At 39.2% G+C, this 16,363-nt stretch overlaps 1 protein-coding gene across 6 annotated transcripts in view; it reads left to right on the plus strand.

Annotated features, from left to right (window-relative positions):
* ralgps2 (Ral GEF with PH domain and SH3 binding motif 2) overlaps positions 1-16,363 on the plus strand; it is an 82,835-nt gene that overhangs the window by 17,049 nt on the left and 49,423 nt on the right. For 5 of the 6 annotated variants that reach the window (XM_055046754.1, XM_055046739.1, XM_055046763.1 and 2 more), the window contains 4 exons: positions 2,869-2,984; positions 5,881-6,012; positions 6,499-6,606; positions 7,705-7,755. In XM_055046754.1, the coding sequence (XP_054902729.1) occupies positions 5,947-6,012; positions 6,499-6,606; positions 7,705-7,755 (225 nt within the window). In that variant the 5' untranslated portion in view covers positions 2,869-2,984; positions 5,881-5,946. The remainder of the gene's footprint in view (positions 1-2,868; positions 2,985-5,880; positions 6,013-6,498; positions 6,607-7,704; positions 7,756-16,363) is intronic. The other variant, XM_055046746.1, reaches the window with a different exon arrangement.

The raw sequence follows: 16,363 nt of genomic DNA on the forward strand, positions 1-16,363 counted from the left end.
AAGCTAAATGAAAAAAGTAGATCACAGCCAGCTTTGCCATTGTTTATTGCTGACTCTGGGTGTTGGTTGACAATTTAGTTTCCAAATAATTGCCCCACAATGTTCACCAACAGAAATTTGCTGCACTAGCATTTAATTTTTCTCAGTGTCTGAGCCAAGTGAACAACAGATTGTACATCATTATTGTGTAACATTAGCTTGAAGCTACTTTTTTTTTTAAACTAAATTGCTTATCATTTTGAGAAAACAGAATGATATACAGATGAGCTTTAAATAATGTTGTAGATATATTTTGACATTTTTAATGTATTGAAATACATTTTTAGTTATTTATTTATTCCAGGTTTTGTTTTAAGCACTCTGGATTCACCAGAGTGCTGTTAAAGTCCCGGAAAAGGTGCCGGTTTGTGATGTTACAGAGCTACTGCTTTCGGAAAACATTTCTCCTGGCTTCCTCGTTTTTATTGGAGAAATCAGAAATCTGCCGTTTCTAAATTCATTTCTGACTTGGAGAATTTCCAACCACCTCTTCCTTTGTGCTTGATTTCTCTAGCTTTTTTTTTTATTAACTGTAGACATGAGAATAGCTACAAAAATACACAGTTGTGAGGTTCAATCCAATAACTGCTGGGTAAATGGTACAAATTGTGTTATATGCTGTTTAAGTTCAACAGATGAAACAGTTTTATGTGAAGGGAGGTTGAGGGGAAGAGAAAAAGGACACAGGCTAGGACGTGTAAAGAGGACAGTGGGTTTGTTAGATGAAGGTGTTGAAGACCTGCTTTTCTGAGCCTCCAGAGAGATGAGTGTAAATGCTTGTCGCAGTACCTGGAGTGCGTCGGGTGAGCAAATATGCTAGCGCAGGCATATTGGAGCATTAAAAAAAATCTCGCCATCTAAATGTGCTTCTCAGCAGCTTGGCCTGTACTTGAGTGTGTGAAGTGCCGATAATGTGCTTGTGATGTCTTAGAATGTGAATAGAGGGAGAAATGGCTCTTATTTAAGACACCTGCCATGAGTCATATTCAGTTTAATGACACATCTCCGTCCTACAAGCCTCAACTCGAGTTGCTCTACATTCTGTCACTCTTCCTCTGGTATTTTCTAGCTTCATCCTCCGGTTCCCACTCGCCTTATTTAAGACATGCTTGCTCTGCTAAAACATTGTCGTGGCTCATGTTGAGCTTTGGCGGCTGCCCAAATACGAACCAAATCCTTATCACCGCATGCTTCAAATTCTGCCAGCTGAACGCTTAACATTCCCCGGACTCTGAACCTCAGGAAGCCAAACACTCAGCCCTGAGGAATTATGTCACCTTAAACAGTCTGCGTTCCTGGCAGGTGTGTCGATGTCAGACAAAAGGACTTTTCTATCAGAAGTGAGGGCTGGTTATGACTGCATGCGAAGGTCATGACACTGTTTTTTTTTCTTTTTAAAGTGACTGTTGAAATCATGGGAATTTATCGCTACCAGGGATTTTCGTAATAAAGTTAACATGGGATGCTGTTGGATGTGCTGGATTTCACTGGTGTCATCGCTTTTAGTTAAATTGCTAAATTCGCTAAAACAGAGGGTGTGTTTAGCGAACGGTTAGCCTTTTACCTCCTTGGGGATTTCTTCGCTTTTCTACAAACTACTGACATTTACTGGTTACTGATCGGTGTAGACATTAGGGATGCACAATATTTGTGGACTATTATTGCTGCATCATCAGTGTTGAAATAATAATACCGCAAATAGGGTTGCGCTGACTACAATTTTCTGATCTTTAAAAATCGGACCCGGTTAATACTAATTAAAAGTTACAGTTGTAAAGACAGGATGAGGCGACAGAGAAAGTGGTGGAGTGACGGGACTTCTTCTTTCCGCCACAGAGCACTGAGTGACTCTGCCCCTCCCCCACGTGTTGCTGTACACTGCTAGTCAGCTGGCTGAAAGAAGTAATCTGGCATTTTGGACACAAATCTCATCCACACTAATATTATTCCAATCGAGGTATGAGTTTTTGTTGTCGTTTTTTTCAGTAATTCAAATAGTTTTGGCTAAATCTGACGCTGCACCAAGTGGATATACACAGCAGCTCGCTGGATGGTTCACCTTTCTATGTTATTGTTTCCACTTCTTTCTGTACTTCTAACTCCGTGTCTGGTCACTGATAGCTTCTTGGAAATTCACTTCCCAAAACCTGTACTGCTCCTTTAAGGAGCCATAAGCCGCTTGGAGGATAGTGGAGTTGAAAGCTGACGAGCGGCTCCAGGTGAAATGAATGACACTGACGAGCAGAGACCTGCATGGAGCTTTTACACCGCTGAGGTCAGCCTTGCTATGCGACAGGGATGTATGTAGACTTTATGAACGCAGTTTGCTATGAAATTTTTCTACCCTCCAAAAATGTGAATCCACAGTTTTGTTTTTGTCGTTGCAAAGGTAGAATATCAGAAAGAAAAAGCCCTGTGATTTGGCCAACAAAGCCCTTAAAGATGACTTTGATTAGTATGAATGTTGATCTTTTGTTTGATCTGCTGCTGATCGTGATGAAGAGGAGATCTGAGACGCTGTGTGAAGTGTAAAGGCCAGCCTCAGTCTGCCAGCAGGCACACATTGCTTTCATTTCATCACATGAGCTGCAATCCCTGAGCGTAGTGAGCCACCTACTGGCCACTTTTGGTAATGCTGGGGCAATATGAGTTGAGCATGTAATAAGGTGTGTTATGACGCATTATTGGGGATTTTTGGTCTGTGTGCTACTTGCTGCAGATACTGCAGTGTTTTTTTTTTGTTTGTTTGTTTTTGTGGTTTTTTCTTAGAAAACAATCCTGCTGCTTTTCTTTCCATTTTCAGCTTCTCTCTCTTTTTCTTCCGCCCAGGCTGCAGAAGCAGACCTCTGAGAAAGAGTGGACCCGATAGAGACGGAGAGAAGAGAATCCAGAGAAATAAGCAACTTCCCCTCTGGCACTATGCGCATTTGACACACATTTACTAGGTATGGACAGCTTATCTATCTATCTATCTATCTATCTATCTATCTATCTATCTATCTATCTATCTATCTATCTACCTATCTACCTATCTACCTATCTACCTATCTATCTATCTACCTATCTATCTATCTATCTATCTATCTATCTATCTATCTATCTATCTATCTATCTATCTATCTATCTATCTATCTATCTATCTATCTATCTATCTATCTATCTATCTATCTATCTATCTATCTATCTATCTATCTATCTATCTATCTATCTATCTATCTATCTATCTATCTATCTATCTATCTATCTATCTATCTATCTATCTATCTATCTATCTATCTATCTATCTATCTATCTATCTATCTATCTATCTATCTATCTATCTATCTATCTATCTATCTATCTATCTATCTATCTATCTATCTATCTATCTATCTATCTATCTATCTATCTATCTATCTATCTATCTATCTATCTATCTATCTATCTATCTATCTATCTATCATCTATCTATCTATCTATCTATCTATCTATATCTATCTATCTATCTATCTATCTATCTACACACATTGGGTTCTTGCAATGGTTGATTCCTTCAGTTTCCTTTCATCTTGTACAGTTTTGATGATTACTAATTAAATATTTCTTTTTTCTGAATACAATTAGTAACTAACTAATATTCCTTAAATATTAATGCTGCCAACTAAAATGTATCTTTTTTTTCCTGGATTTATAATAAAAAGTGGAAATTTGTTTTTCATTTTTGTAATCTTCCATTTTCTTATCCCTCTACTTGTGTATATGCAAAGTATAATTTTGAGGATTTATGAGACTGGAAGAATAATAATAAAACATTTTTTGCAGTAGCAGTGATTCTAATTAAAATTAGAATAAATGTGGATATTCACTGCAAGAGTAAATATCCACATTTATTTATAAAAGTCATTATGAATTTTAGTTCTCCTCAATATATTTATGTATTTTTTGAATCACCAACCCCTTTAATAGTGTTTTTTTTTCTTTTCAATCCTATTCATTAAAATTAATATTTTCAGAAATATGAAAAAACATCTTTTCGGAAAGGGAGTTAAAAGTAAATATAGGAATCATATTTCAGTGGAAAAGAAAACAATTATGGAAAATTACTACTCATTCCAAAAATACACAACTCAGCCAGATTTTGTACCATTTGCACAAAGTTATGCAAAGCCAAAATTAAAGAAACACGACACAAAAAAGGTTCAGGATCCACCACCGATGGAGGAAAAGGAATCTGTCCATATGTGAATTTATACAAACCACAATGTTTAGTGCCCTGAAGAATCTAAATTATTAGATCCTGAACAGGACAAGGCATCCATAAGGCATCAGAGCAGGAAGTAAAGAAAGATAATTACAGGCATAAGATTTAATAAACGACAGACTCAGACTTGTAAACACAAGGAAGCGATTGCTTCCTGTGCAATCAGGCCATGCTGGTCCGACAGAAGGAGGGAAGCTCGCATGATGTAACCCTGTTTGCTCTTTGCTGGGCAGCAGCGGTGGAAGCCTGCTAATGGTCCTTAAAGCTCAATCCATTCAGGAGGGGAAAATGCACTCTGGGGTCGTCAGACAAGATCAGATGATATTAATCGATATTAAAACTTAGGATTTTGTCTGGTGATCATCTCCATTGACGTTGCAACCTGCCACTAACCTGTTGCGTAACTTCACACGGTCTTGTTCTCTCAGCTCAACACATTGGCATCGAACCGACTTAATGTTGTTTCACTTTTCTGATCTTCCAATAGAGGAAAAGAAAAACAGCTTGGACGATCCAAACAGGTGTTACAAGTTGGTCTTTGGATAAATGGATCAAATTTAATCTCATTTAAACATGTAAAAGTGATTTCACAATTTGAAAGTTTCCAACTATAATTAGTATTGTTACCTCAGTAAGCGTGACGGTGGCGCTTCTTTAGTGTCCACTCCACCCATGGAGTGGATTAACCTGTGGGGTTAATGCGTTGTTTTTTTTTTAAGCGACTGGGAGTTTTTTCAAAGGATCAGATGTGTCTTTATCAAAAGTGATGTGAAAGTGTTGTTGCCTTCTTTTAGCCAGCTGACCGGCAATGTGCAGCAACATTTTGAAACGAGTCAAACCAGCACCTCCTAGTTGGTAACGAAAAGGATTTTAAACGGTACAAACACAAATTAGGTAAAAAAAAATAAATAAAAAACAACTCCTGATTTTAAAGTGGAAGTAAAAAGTACAAATTATTTTAAAGTAAAAATAGTTTAAATTGGTTCCTTATGAGTCAGAATTGGTGCATTTAAAAAATAAATATGATGTTAAATCTATTGTCCGAATAGCATTAAGATGTCACAACAACATTACTGAGAGCACTGATATATTTATATATCAGTGTTATATATTATATTGCTATTATGATAGTGAAGCAGCTTGTTCCTTAAAAAAATGAAGGTGATTTCATTCCTGAGCTGAAAAAAGTATTAATCAATAAAGTCTTGTTATAAAATCATTAAGCTGAATTTCAGTCTATTTATAACAGATACCTTGAAAAGGTTAAAGTACCTTAAACTCTGAACTCCTTGCTCATGAGATCTTTTACTAAAGCTGAAGCCAATAAGCTCCTTCTGCTCTGTTGACTTCAGGTGTGTCGTAAAAGTGTGGTAGTGTCCACATGGCTCCTGGGACAGCCGCTGAGCCAACACACATTCTTATCACAATCACAAAAGATCGTTCTTTAAAGAGTACATTTACTTTGCGCTGTCGTATTGACCCGATCTCAAGACGGGTAATAAATATGCCCATTTTATCCGCTAGGGGGAGCTGCTGCTGCACTGTAGGGTCAATGGCAGCGACGACGAGGACGTTGTATGAGATGTTGTGTTTCTGTCCAGAGAGGCCGAGCAGGCTTTACTGCAGCTGAGAGCGATGACTGGTCTCCTGCGTTGAAGCTCGATGGTATGGGAATGATGGACCTCCCTAATGGCCAATCAAGCCTCTCCAACACAGCTGCAACAGCCTCTGAGGTAAGGCCGCGCCTGCACCCCGATCATCTCAAACCCTTTGCACGGCTTTCCCTTTAGTCTCGTCTCAATGACCAACATGGTCAATCCGTTTTTTAATCATTTTTTTTCCCTTAAAACCTGGAAACAGAAATGAAATTATGACAAAGTGACCTCAAATTTCTTATTGTAGATATTTATTATTTTATTTGTTTTACTAAAGGCTGTATAACGTTTCCGCTTTCATTCTGCTGGTATGTGGGCCAAATCGGCTCTTTGGTTCGTGAAGGTCGCAGAGACCTGATGTAGATAACTACACATCGTTAGAACCAGTTTGAACATCATCCATTATGCACCTGTTCATTATGACCCTCAGAAAATCATATAAACTGAAATGAGCAGAAATTTCTCCACAATTTCTCCACAATCAAAGAAAAAATAGTACATCTCCACTTGATCATGAAAACAATCTGTCCATAATTCCTGACTCTGGTTGTTTGTCCCTCACAGAAGAGCAGCAGCTCAGAGTCTCTCAGCGATAAGGCCTCTTCCGAGCTGAAGAAGAGCTTCGACGCCGTCGTGTTTGACGTGTTGAAGGTCACTCCCGAAGAGTATGCGGTGAGTCCAGTTTGAAGTCGTCTGCCGCTTCCTCCGGCTCGTCCAGTTAAACCGTCCGTACGAGTGTTTAAAAGCAGAGTGTTCGGTGAGCTCAGATGGGAAGTGCTGAGCTGAGATGGAGTGATATAAGAGGAAATGAGGTCTGGAGCAGCAATAATTAATGATGTTTGGCAGTGCCAAGTCGGCACTCAGGGAATTCCCTCAGCTGCCGCTGCACACACTCTCCAATGGTGTCTCTAAATAAACTTCAGAGTCACGTCTGTAATACTTTACAGGCTTTATTCTGTGACTCCCAATTCCCTTTTGTGATCATTCAAACAAGGATCTTGATCTCTGGTTAAAATGCTTTGCTGCAATTGCTTGTTCTGCCGTTTGTGACCACAAGATGGCAGTCTCATCTTAATTTTTGTGTAAAACTCCTTCCTCTCTAAGGTTTAAAGGCATTTCTAATGTGCTCCAGGTTTTAAAATCACTCTTAGACCTCTATTAATTGTTTTCTAGTAGTTGAGAAGTGTCTAGCTCAAGAGTCTGCAACCTGTGGTACTTTGGCCCTTCAACAGTGGCTCTCCAAAACTTGAACTACATTTAATATTTTGAAAGACACATATTTGAACAAATTTATGTTTTTGAAGCTTTTTCATTTTTTTAACATAATTACATTGAATTTCTGCAACAGAATGACTTTAAAAGTAGCTAATAAGATTAGCTACTTTTTGTCTTGTCATTAGGTTGAATCTACCGCCGTTGTTTTTCTTTTTACATAGTTGCATTGATATCTCATTCATTTTTTTTTAAGAAACGTCAAGTTTTAATTTGTTTTCAGAAATGTATGGCAAACATTCATCAAAAATAAAAATGCAAACTTCATTTAACATTCGCTGCTCTAAACGACTTTTATTTAGCTGAACTGGGAGAAAAAATATCCACTTTGACTGTTACGGTTGCAGGCGCCTGGTCAAGCTTGAATAAGTTACGCATCGTGGATGTAAAAAAAGTTATTAACTATGATGATGATGTTGGGGGTTTGGAGTTGAGGAAACCTGCGACTTGAATCTTTGGTCTTAGGAAGTCTAACATCTGCTGTGTTGTTTCCTTCAGGGCCAGATCACCCTCATGGATGCTCCTGTGTTCAAAGCCATCCAACCAGACGTGAGTCACCAAACTGTTATCACGCGATAACGGCTGATTTAACAACATTATATGAATATAGTCCTCTCTACTGAGTGCGAGGCATTAGCTGGGGTTCTCAGGCTAATGACTACAAACTTTATCCTTTGTGTATTTTTATAGTCATAATCAAACAAGTGTAGATATTATTAGCATTAGCACTTTATATTTTAGCTAGTTTTCACACTTTGCAAAATAGAAGAAAAAAGACACCAGTTTTGTTAGATGTTTTAGCCTGTAAGGTAGATTTGGTTAAATCATAAAATTACGTGAGCACCGACAACATTTCAAAGGTAATTTTGTCAGAAGTGAGAATGTTAAACCCAGGATCGGGTTGGGTTAAACTTTCTCAGAAGGCGCAGCATGACCTGAAACCTCAGTTTCATGCGGTAATTGTTTCGTTTTTTTGTTGTTGTTGTTTTGTTCTTAATCAAAGCAGAGCCCGTGCTAAACCAGGAGTCTGTTCTTTACCGGTTCTATTAAAGAGCCAGTTTGGTTTTCCCCAGCCAGAACGTCTGAATGTTGAATGTTTTATCATTCATTGATTTAATCTTGAACGTCTGTGGGTGATTATAGTTTAAGAAGGCAGTTGTTTTAGTCATATTAAAACAAGCAGTCTATTAATATCAACAGGAGTAGGATGTTGTGAAAAGAATATCACAAGAGCTGCTTAGACTGCAGTGATTAATTCCACGCATTCATATGAGGTCAAAGTTTACATTAAAGCTTGAAGCAGAAAGACGAGAACATTGTTTAGTCAAGTGTTTATTTATCATGGCTTACATCGTAATCGCGAAGTTCGCCAGCCCCGCGGCGTATCGTGCGGCCGTTAACAGGAGCCAGCTGCCTGATTAAAGACCAACTGTCCAACATCCGCCGGATACCGAGTCCAGTCAGCATTAGTCATCAGAAACCACAACGAGTTCTGGCGAACTCAGAAGATGATAAAAAATGCTTTTAACATTCCTCTGGAGTAGAAACGGAACGGAACCGCCCATTGAACTTGTCCAACACTGCAAAAAGACAATGTGCCCTCGTGTTTTTGGCCTAGTTTCTCGTGCAAATATCTTGGTACACTTGTAATACGACAGAACTACCTTACAAATAACTGTTCAACAAGATATAAGAGCTTGTTTTAAGTCAATAATTTCTTAATTATGCTAGTGGAACTAGTACTTTTTCATCGATATTAAGGATTTTTTTAAAACTTAAAGCAATCTCCTGTTTCTTCCTTAAAAATGTCTTTGAAGTTAGTCTTGTCTTATTTCAAGTGCATTAAGATATTTGCACTAGAAACTGGAACAAAAGTACTTGGTGCGATTTTGTTTTTGCACTGTACTTTTTTACAGTCGCACATTTTAATGTATTTTATTGAGGCTGCATATAATGGACCAAAACAAAGAACTGACTTGAATCTTCGCTTCAGCAGTAAATGTGTCTGTTTATGTGAAGCACTCTGATGACCTACTGGCCGCACGTAGCGAATCAACTATATGCGTTAATAAGCATGTATTTGAGTTGGTGAAACTTGACAAAGAAAGAGTAGCTCTCTATTGCTCACAGACATTTTCCCCGCTGGTTTGGGGATTTAACCACAGCAGTACAGTGGTCATAAATAGTCAGTGGACTCAGAGGTGTTGCCTGTTATAGGCGTCTCCTGACCCCAACCCAATTCAGTGTTGGTGTGTGGCCTGGCACAGGGACGGATGAGGTGTCCAATACTGGTAGGATGACTAGTCAGGGGCGTCCAACTCATGGAGGAAAATTTGGTTTATTGAGTTTAAATAAACAGAAGTTTGTCAGTGAGTTGGTTGTATTTTGGAAGCATGAAATTGTCTTTTATTTTACTGTTCATTGTTGTATTTTATTGATAACATTTTTCACATTGATCTGTATTAACTTATCTTTTTTTTGTTGGATTTTCATTTTATACATTAAATTTAACATTTTGCTTGTCAGTATAGTCATAAGTAAGACCCGTTTGGCCGCCACACGTTTTTAAATTCAGGTTGAACTTGTGTTCCTTAGGCTGGGTCAAAAACTGTGACTTTTTCTTTTTTTAAGGAGTTTTTACCAGGAAAATAAATGCAGCAAAATTGACTTTTTTTTTCTAAAGGAATTATCATTTAACTCAGTTACTTATTTAAAATGTCCAGAAGTTCTAGATTTTAAAAGAGCAGTAAAATGCCCATCACACTACAAAAATCTTAAGCATAATCAAGGATTGTTTTTTCTTTTCTATAAGCTGTAGAACCTACAGATATTACAGATAGTCTTAAACTTGTGAATCTAAAATTAAGGCCTTAAAATGTCTTAAATATATTAATCGCAGATCTTAAATTCTATTTACCTTTTTTTTTAATGAGGTTTGAGTCACATCTTTATTGCATTCTGTGACGGTTGAGGCTAACGCTAACTAGCTAATAACTATTAACTGCTAATATAGCCTTGCTAGCTATATAGCAAAGTTTTTTTGTTTTTTTTTTCTTTGTCTGTCGTGGCAAAGTTAAAACCTGTAGCCAGCTGGACAACGATCGCCTTCACTATCGGCTGACTTCTTTTGCTAATCCATACGATGCTCGGTGCAATCTATGCAAAAAGGCTCGACCCTACGGGTCGTCGTGAGAATCGCGAAATGTGTCATTTTCTTCAAATTTCTGTCGTGAGTCATAACGATGTTTAAAAAGTCTTAAATATGAGTTGGGGAAACTTTCAGAAGCCGGTATGTGTTTGATGCATGTAGAAACTTAATAGATTTTGCTCAAATTCTCAGTGTTACAGAAATATTCTGGACATTTGTGTCTAAAATAGATCAAATATCTGCCCTCACCTGCCCTTTTCTTTGAAATGAAAATATAAATAAGTCAAATAAAACTTCCTCGTCAGTTATCAGCTTTGGAGGTCAAAAGTTCTTCATATTTCCAAAATCTGCTATCATGCCCCTTATCACTTGCTTTCAACTTTTGTTATCAGCAACCAGAGTCCCCCCACACCCGGTGTGCATATCACAGCTATGCAGATGAAGAGTGTCTCACCTTTTCTTGGTATTTGGCCCATTGAGAGTCACTGTGATCTCATTCGTTTTTCCCTTTGAGCTGCTGGGGGGTTTTAGACAGCAGGCCTGGATTAGCAGGGTTTAAGGTTTACTGCTGTAGCCTTAGAGAAACAGCATGCCAACTGTGTGATGCTGGAAACTGTGTTCAGCACTTGCTTTCATTCATTGTCATTCTGTTGCATGCTTCTTCCTTTTTTTCTTTTTTTTTCTTCCCAAGTCTCGCACATTTCTTTTTTGTTGGAAACAAAAGAAAAGTCGGCGCTCTGGCATAGTTTGCCGTAGCTTTTCCAGCTTGCTCAGGAAAGTATAGTCTGGGTGAAATTGAGGCAGACCGGGTATTTTACGTAGAAGTCCGATTGGTGTTGAAGGGAGAGAGGAGGAGTGCGTTTCACAGGGTGACCCAGCAGAGCGGACCATGGAGGCGCTCTGGCTTCTTTTCCGTCTCACAGAGAAAACGCGGCGCTTTGACCGAAGGGAACTCTGCTTGAGCTTCCGCCGCTCTCTTCCTCGTGTCCTCATTGCAAACGTATAATGGGAAAAGCAGCGGGGCGCGCGTCTTCAGGCACGCCTGCCGCTTCGCTCTGTTCACGGCCCAAATAGGAAAATGTTAAATCACTCAATTCCTCGAGTTATGCAACAGTGTTTTTATTGACTTCCAGCCCATTTCTTTCTCTTTTTTTTTTTTTTTCACGCTCTGACCGTTTCGTTTCATTGAATGTTGTATGAAGGTGAACTCGGTGCAGCACCTCGCTAAAGATTTCATACCGTTTGACCCAATGTGAAAAAGTTCAGTCATTTATCATAAAGTATTGCTAATAAGAATTTTGATTCTTATTGATTCTACGTCTCAATATATAAGTGACAGCATTATCAGAAATGTTGTTTTTGCCATTTTCTCACTCAGTTTGTTCCACAAGAAGATCAATAAATATCAGTAAGTTTAAAATTCTGATCAAATGCAGGTAATGTTTGCAGTTTAAGTGTCTTTAAGTGAGTGGCATCCTGAATGTTGTTTCAAATGGGAAACATGCTCATGAACAGTATTTATTTGTACTGCTACGAACGCCAATTTAGACCAAACATTTGTCTAAAACGGAAGCAGAGAAGTCATTTTTAATCATAATTTTAACGTTATCACAATTTTGCAATAAAATATCAATAAAATCCCAAGTCCATATCGTCCACACATTTTAATTCATTTTTCTGCGACTCTATTTTAACTTATGCCAAAAAAATGTTTTCATGACTTCACTATAGTTTTTTCAATAATAAATGCATAAATTGACTCTTCTTGCTAATCAGGTGACGTCTGAAGGGATTTGTTTCATTTTGGGGTATCGGACTTAAGGGGGCGAGCACGAGTGATGTTTCCTGTAGCTTGCGTGTAGTGCTGGTCAGGTTACTTAAAATCCCAATAAAATTCCTGGAAGTTTTCAGGCCATAACTTGATAAAATTGTGGAAAAATTCAGGAGGTGGATATTTTTTTCGGGGCATTTTTACATTGAGTATAATTCCCTTTAGATGAGAGAGTGGAAACGAGGCCATGAAGGCTCGCATTTCCATGACGTTGCATGAGATCTTTATTGCTTTTATAAACTCTCTCAACTAATCCAGATGTTTTGAGGGCTGATTTTTAATAACATAACTCCAAACGTTAATTAAAAGGAAAAAAGTGGAATCAACATTTTCAATAAATTTGATCAATTTTTTTACTTTTATTTTATTTTTGCGAGGCAACAAAAAGGAATGCCTTAACAAGACATTTTGGCTGGATTTTATAATCCTGCTATCGCTAGATTTAAACACCATGACTTCATAACTCGGGCTGTTGGCACTTCTATTCAAATGTTTGTTTTCCTTCACTCAGTCTCCATAAACACTTAATAACTATCACAAAATCACACTGAGAGCCCGTGTGAGGCTCTTTACGAGAGCAACAGCAGTCACCGATTCACTCTGACTTGCCTAAATGATCTGGACAATGTTGCAGTAGACCAGAAGATGATAATAGCTTAAACGTTTCATCGCTGACTTGAAGCAGATGTATGGAGAAGAGCCCGGAACGTCCAGCCAGATGTGGATCTAGAAGAAATTCTCACCTTGTGCCATGATGGGGGAAAAAAAACCCCTGAAAAAAAAAAAAATCATTCACGCTGTGAATTTATGTCCAGTACAGTGTGGAGGCGGCGCAGCGCTCGCGCCTTTAAATGTTTCGGATTGTCAAAGAAACGTTTTTTTCCGTCTGATTTCTGAAGGGATGCCATCCAAACCGACCCGGCTCAGAAAGCAAAGTAATCCCACTCTAAACCCAACAACAGCTGCCGTCGACTGTTTCCGCTCACTGGCCTCGAATTTTGCGGGGGGTGTTTTGACACACCTGTCGTTTCCGATTTGTATCAATTCAGCCTGACGCTTTCCTAAATCCGAGGATTCAAGTTCAGACTTTGAGTAGGCCACTTTAAGAGGTTGTCGCACTCCTGCGTAGCCTCAGCATGTTTGATATTAGGGGACAAATCGATTGCCAGATGTTTTCGTTCAGGATTTTCCAGCAGAATTCATGGTTCCATGAATTTAGATTCAGGTCAAAATTTAGTCCCGACCGCCATGTTGGTACCCTTCAGCCAGGGGCGGAGCTACAGACTTTCTGAGGTGTATGCGAACATGTCATGGGCGCCTCCCCTCGTCCCCCACTGGCCGCCCCAATGACATAAACTTGTACAACTCATCTTTAATTAAGGTATCAATAATAATAAATGGATGTATACGTGAATAAATTGCTGCCTGCAGGGAAATTAAAAAAGAATGAAACTGAAAACAGGGCAATATTTCATCATTTAATATCCAAGTGAGCCAAAGAGCCCCTTCTGTTAGCCTGAGTCATTTTGTTAGGATGTTTTCTTTCATTCTTATAGCTTGATAGGAAGCCTCATCAAAACTGGCCACCCATATTAATAAAATGGTGAAATACTACTGACCACAAAACACTATATTTATAAAAGATTTCAGCATTTTTTCTACACAATCCTAACAAATGTTTTTTAATGTTCTCTTCACAATATTTATAAATTTATTTATTAATCTGTTTGGATGATTTGTTGTTTAAATTGCATGTGTATTATTTTTTTGGTCTCATGAAATGATTGAGGGATGAAGAGACTGTTGTCTGGTTCTTTAGGTTCTGACGGGTCTGCGGTGTTTCTGACCCGTTTTGTCTGGTGTCAAACAACCCACTGCGCCGACACATTTTTAAAATTAAACGTCATTGTAATTGTTTAGCCTGCGTCTTCCCACTCACAGCTGTATTTTTGCCAGAGGTTTTACTTCTAAGAACTCAGAAACACTGAAATTGGCCCAAAACGCTGTTTTTACTCTGTCGGGTCTTTAAGTGCCGCTAAATATAGAACATGGGAAGTGAGATCAGCGATAAACGCAACAAGAAAACCAGAATGGTGAACAATAAATTGACGACGTAGAAATCTTTGCTGCTGCAGCGTCTCGATGAACATGTAACCTGCTGCTGCTGCTGTATAAGATGTGTTTGGGGTCAGAGGTCAGGACAAATAATGTCAGTTTCCACAAAAAAAAAAAAGTTTTCTCTCTTTTCACGTGAACAAAAAAAAAAAAGTGATGCAGAGTGAAAACTGTTCAACACTGTAGATGTTTTTCTGGGTTCTTTCTGACCTCAAGGTTGAGTTGTCCAGTAATTTGGGTAACCCACGCACTTCTGTGAAGGTTCACCACTGCTTCATGTTTTGTTAACATTTGTATTTTGGCTTTCCCTGTGGTTTCCTCAAACCTTATAAACGGCCCTTTATGAGGCTGATTTCCGAACTGATAGTTTCTCATCCGTTCGTAAATGTCCTCACATAGCGGGCATGTTGCTCTCTCTGCCTGCTATGTGTCATCAGATTGGCTCTTTTTAAGTGATTTCTTGGCTTCGTAGAAGAAGGAAAGGTGTGGCTTGTGGAACTGAACTCTGTTTTAATAAAAATAATGAGTTAATTACAGTAGTTATTTATGCTTTAGCAAAATTTTATTACTATTCACTAAAAACCAGATTAGTTTGGATAGCTTTTGTTAATGCTTAAGAAATGATAGATAATCCAAAGCATTAAATTCTGAGTAAATACAGAAGCAGAATAAATCCATAAAGGGGATAGATCCTTTTGCTCTTTTTTTTTTTTCCTTCTTTTTTTCAGCACTACTATAAAGTCCAGCCAGGACTTTTGGACAGGAAGTACACATCTTGTTTCACATGATGCAGAAAATTGTACATCCTGTACTTGGAGAGGCCTGCCGCCAGCTCTCTTTGATAGAGGATTTGCTCAAAGGGATTTCATCTTCAAAACGCATGACGCCGCAAACCCGGCGAGCGAACAACACATCGATCCAGGAGCGCCGTCTCCACGCGAACGCGACGGAGCCCGTTGCTGGCGGAGCGGCGAAAGCCATTCACTCAGTAGAGAGGAACGCGCAGCCCGGTGTGGAGCGCCTGGCGTAATCGATGAGAACAGCAGACGGTATTTTTTTGGGACGTAGAATAGTCGATGCTGCAGAGCAGACTGTCGTTTAATTTACAGCCCTCCATTGAACGGCGGTTATGTTCCTTGGCTGTCTTCTAGCAGAGTGAAATGCCATTATAATGACATATGATAACATGGATCACAGCGACGAGGGAGGGGTAAAGAGGGAGGGATGGATGCAAGGGACTAGAAGGAAATCTCTCCCGCTCGTCTGAATTTACGAAGCGGCGATTACTGCTGGCGACTCCACTTAGATGAACTGTGCCGTCGTGGAGGAGGAGATGAAATGATGTGTTAAGTGAAAGTAGAAAAGGACTTTGATTCGGGGGGGAAAAACAATAGAAGCCATTCTTTCCCTCTCTGTTTTTCCGATTTTGTAATCAGACACGCTGCTGATGATCTGCAGCTGGATGTTTATGAAATGGGGAAGGGGGTTTGTGAGTGATGGAGAGGGGCTTCAGGGAGAAAGAGAGAGCGAACGAGTGCTGCCTTTTGTTTTTAACACAAGAGTCATGGCAACAGCCAAGCTGAGTAATTTAGCAGCTTTGGCCGGCGGTGTTTGTTCCAGCTCTCAGGGAACAGCAGTCAGGTTGCATTTTGCATACGGCCCAGAACTATGAGGCCTTCCTCACATGTCCGATCTGCCGCAGCAGATCTCCTCTGAACACGCTGAAGGTTGCAGAGAGTGATGGCTTTCTAGTCGAAGTCAAGCAATGTTTCTTTTTCACAGACCTGCCTCAAATAGACCTCCCGTCCACACACACGCACGCACGCACACACACACACACACACACACACATTCAGATCAGAATGCCACAATCTCTTGCATAGATGCACCAATCTGATATTAATGTCTGTACCAGTCCCATTATTGAGACCAATTCTAGGTCTGGTATTTGCAGCAATGTGTCCAATCTATAAGGGCGGATCTATTCAGTGTAATCCTTCGCTTTGTGCTGTGATTGACTTTATGCTTTAGTTAATTTAAGATAGTCAGCCTGTTGTTTTTGC

This window comes from Poeciliopsis prolifica, unplaced genomic scaffold, assembly GCF_027474105.1.
Source record: "Poeciliopsis prolifica strain line A6 unplaced genomic scaffold, Auburn_PproV2 SCAFFOLD002, whole genome shotgun sequence".
NCBI lineage: Eukaryota > Metazoa > Chordata > Actinopteri > Cyprinodontiformes > Poeciliidae > Poeciliopsis > Poeciliopsis prolifica.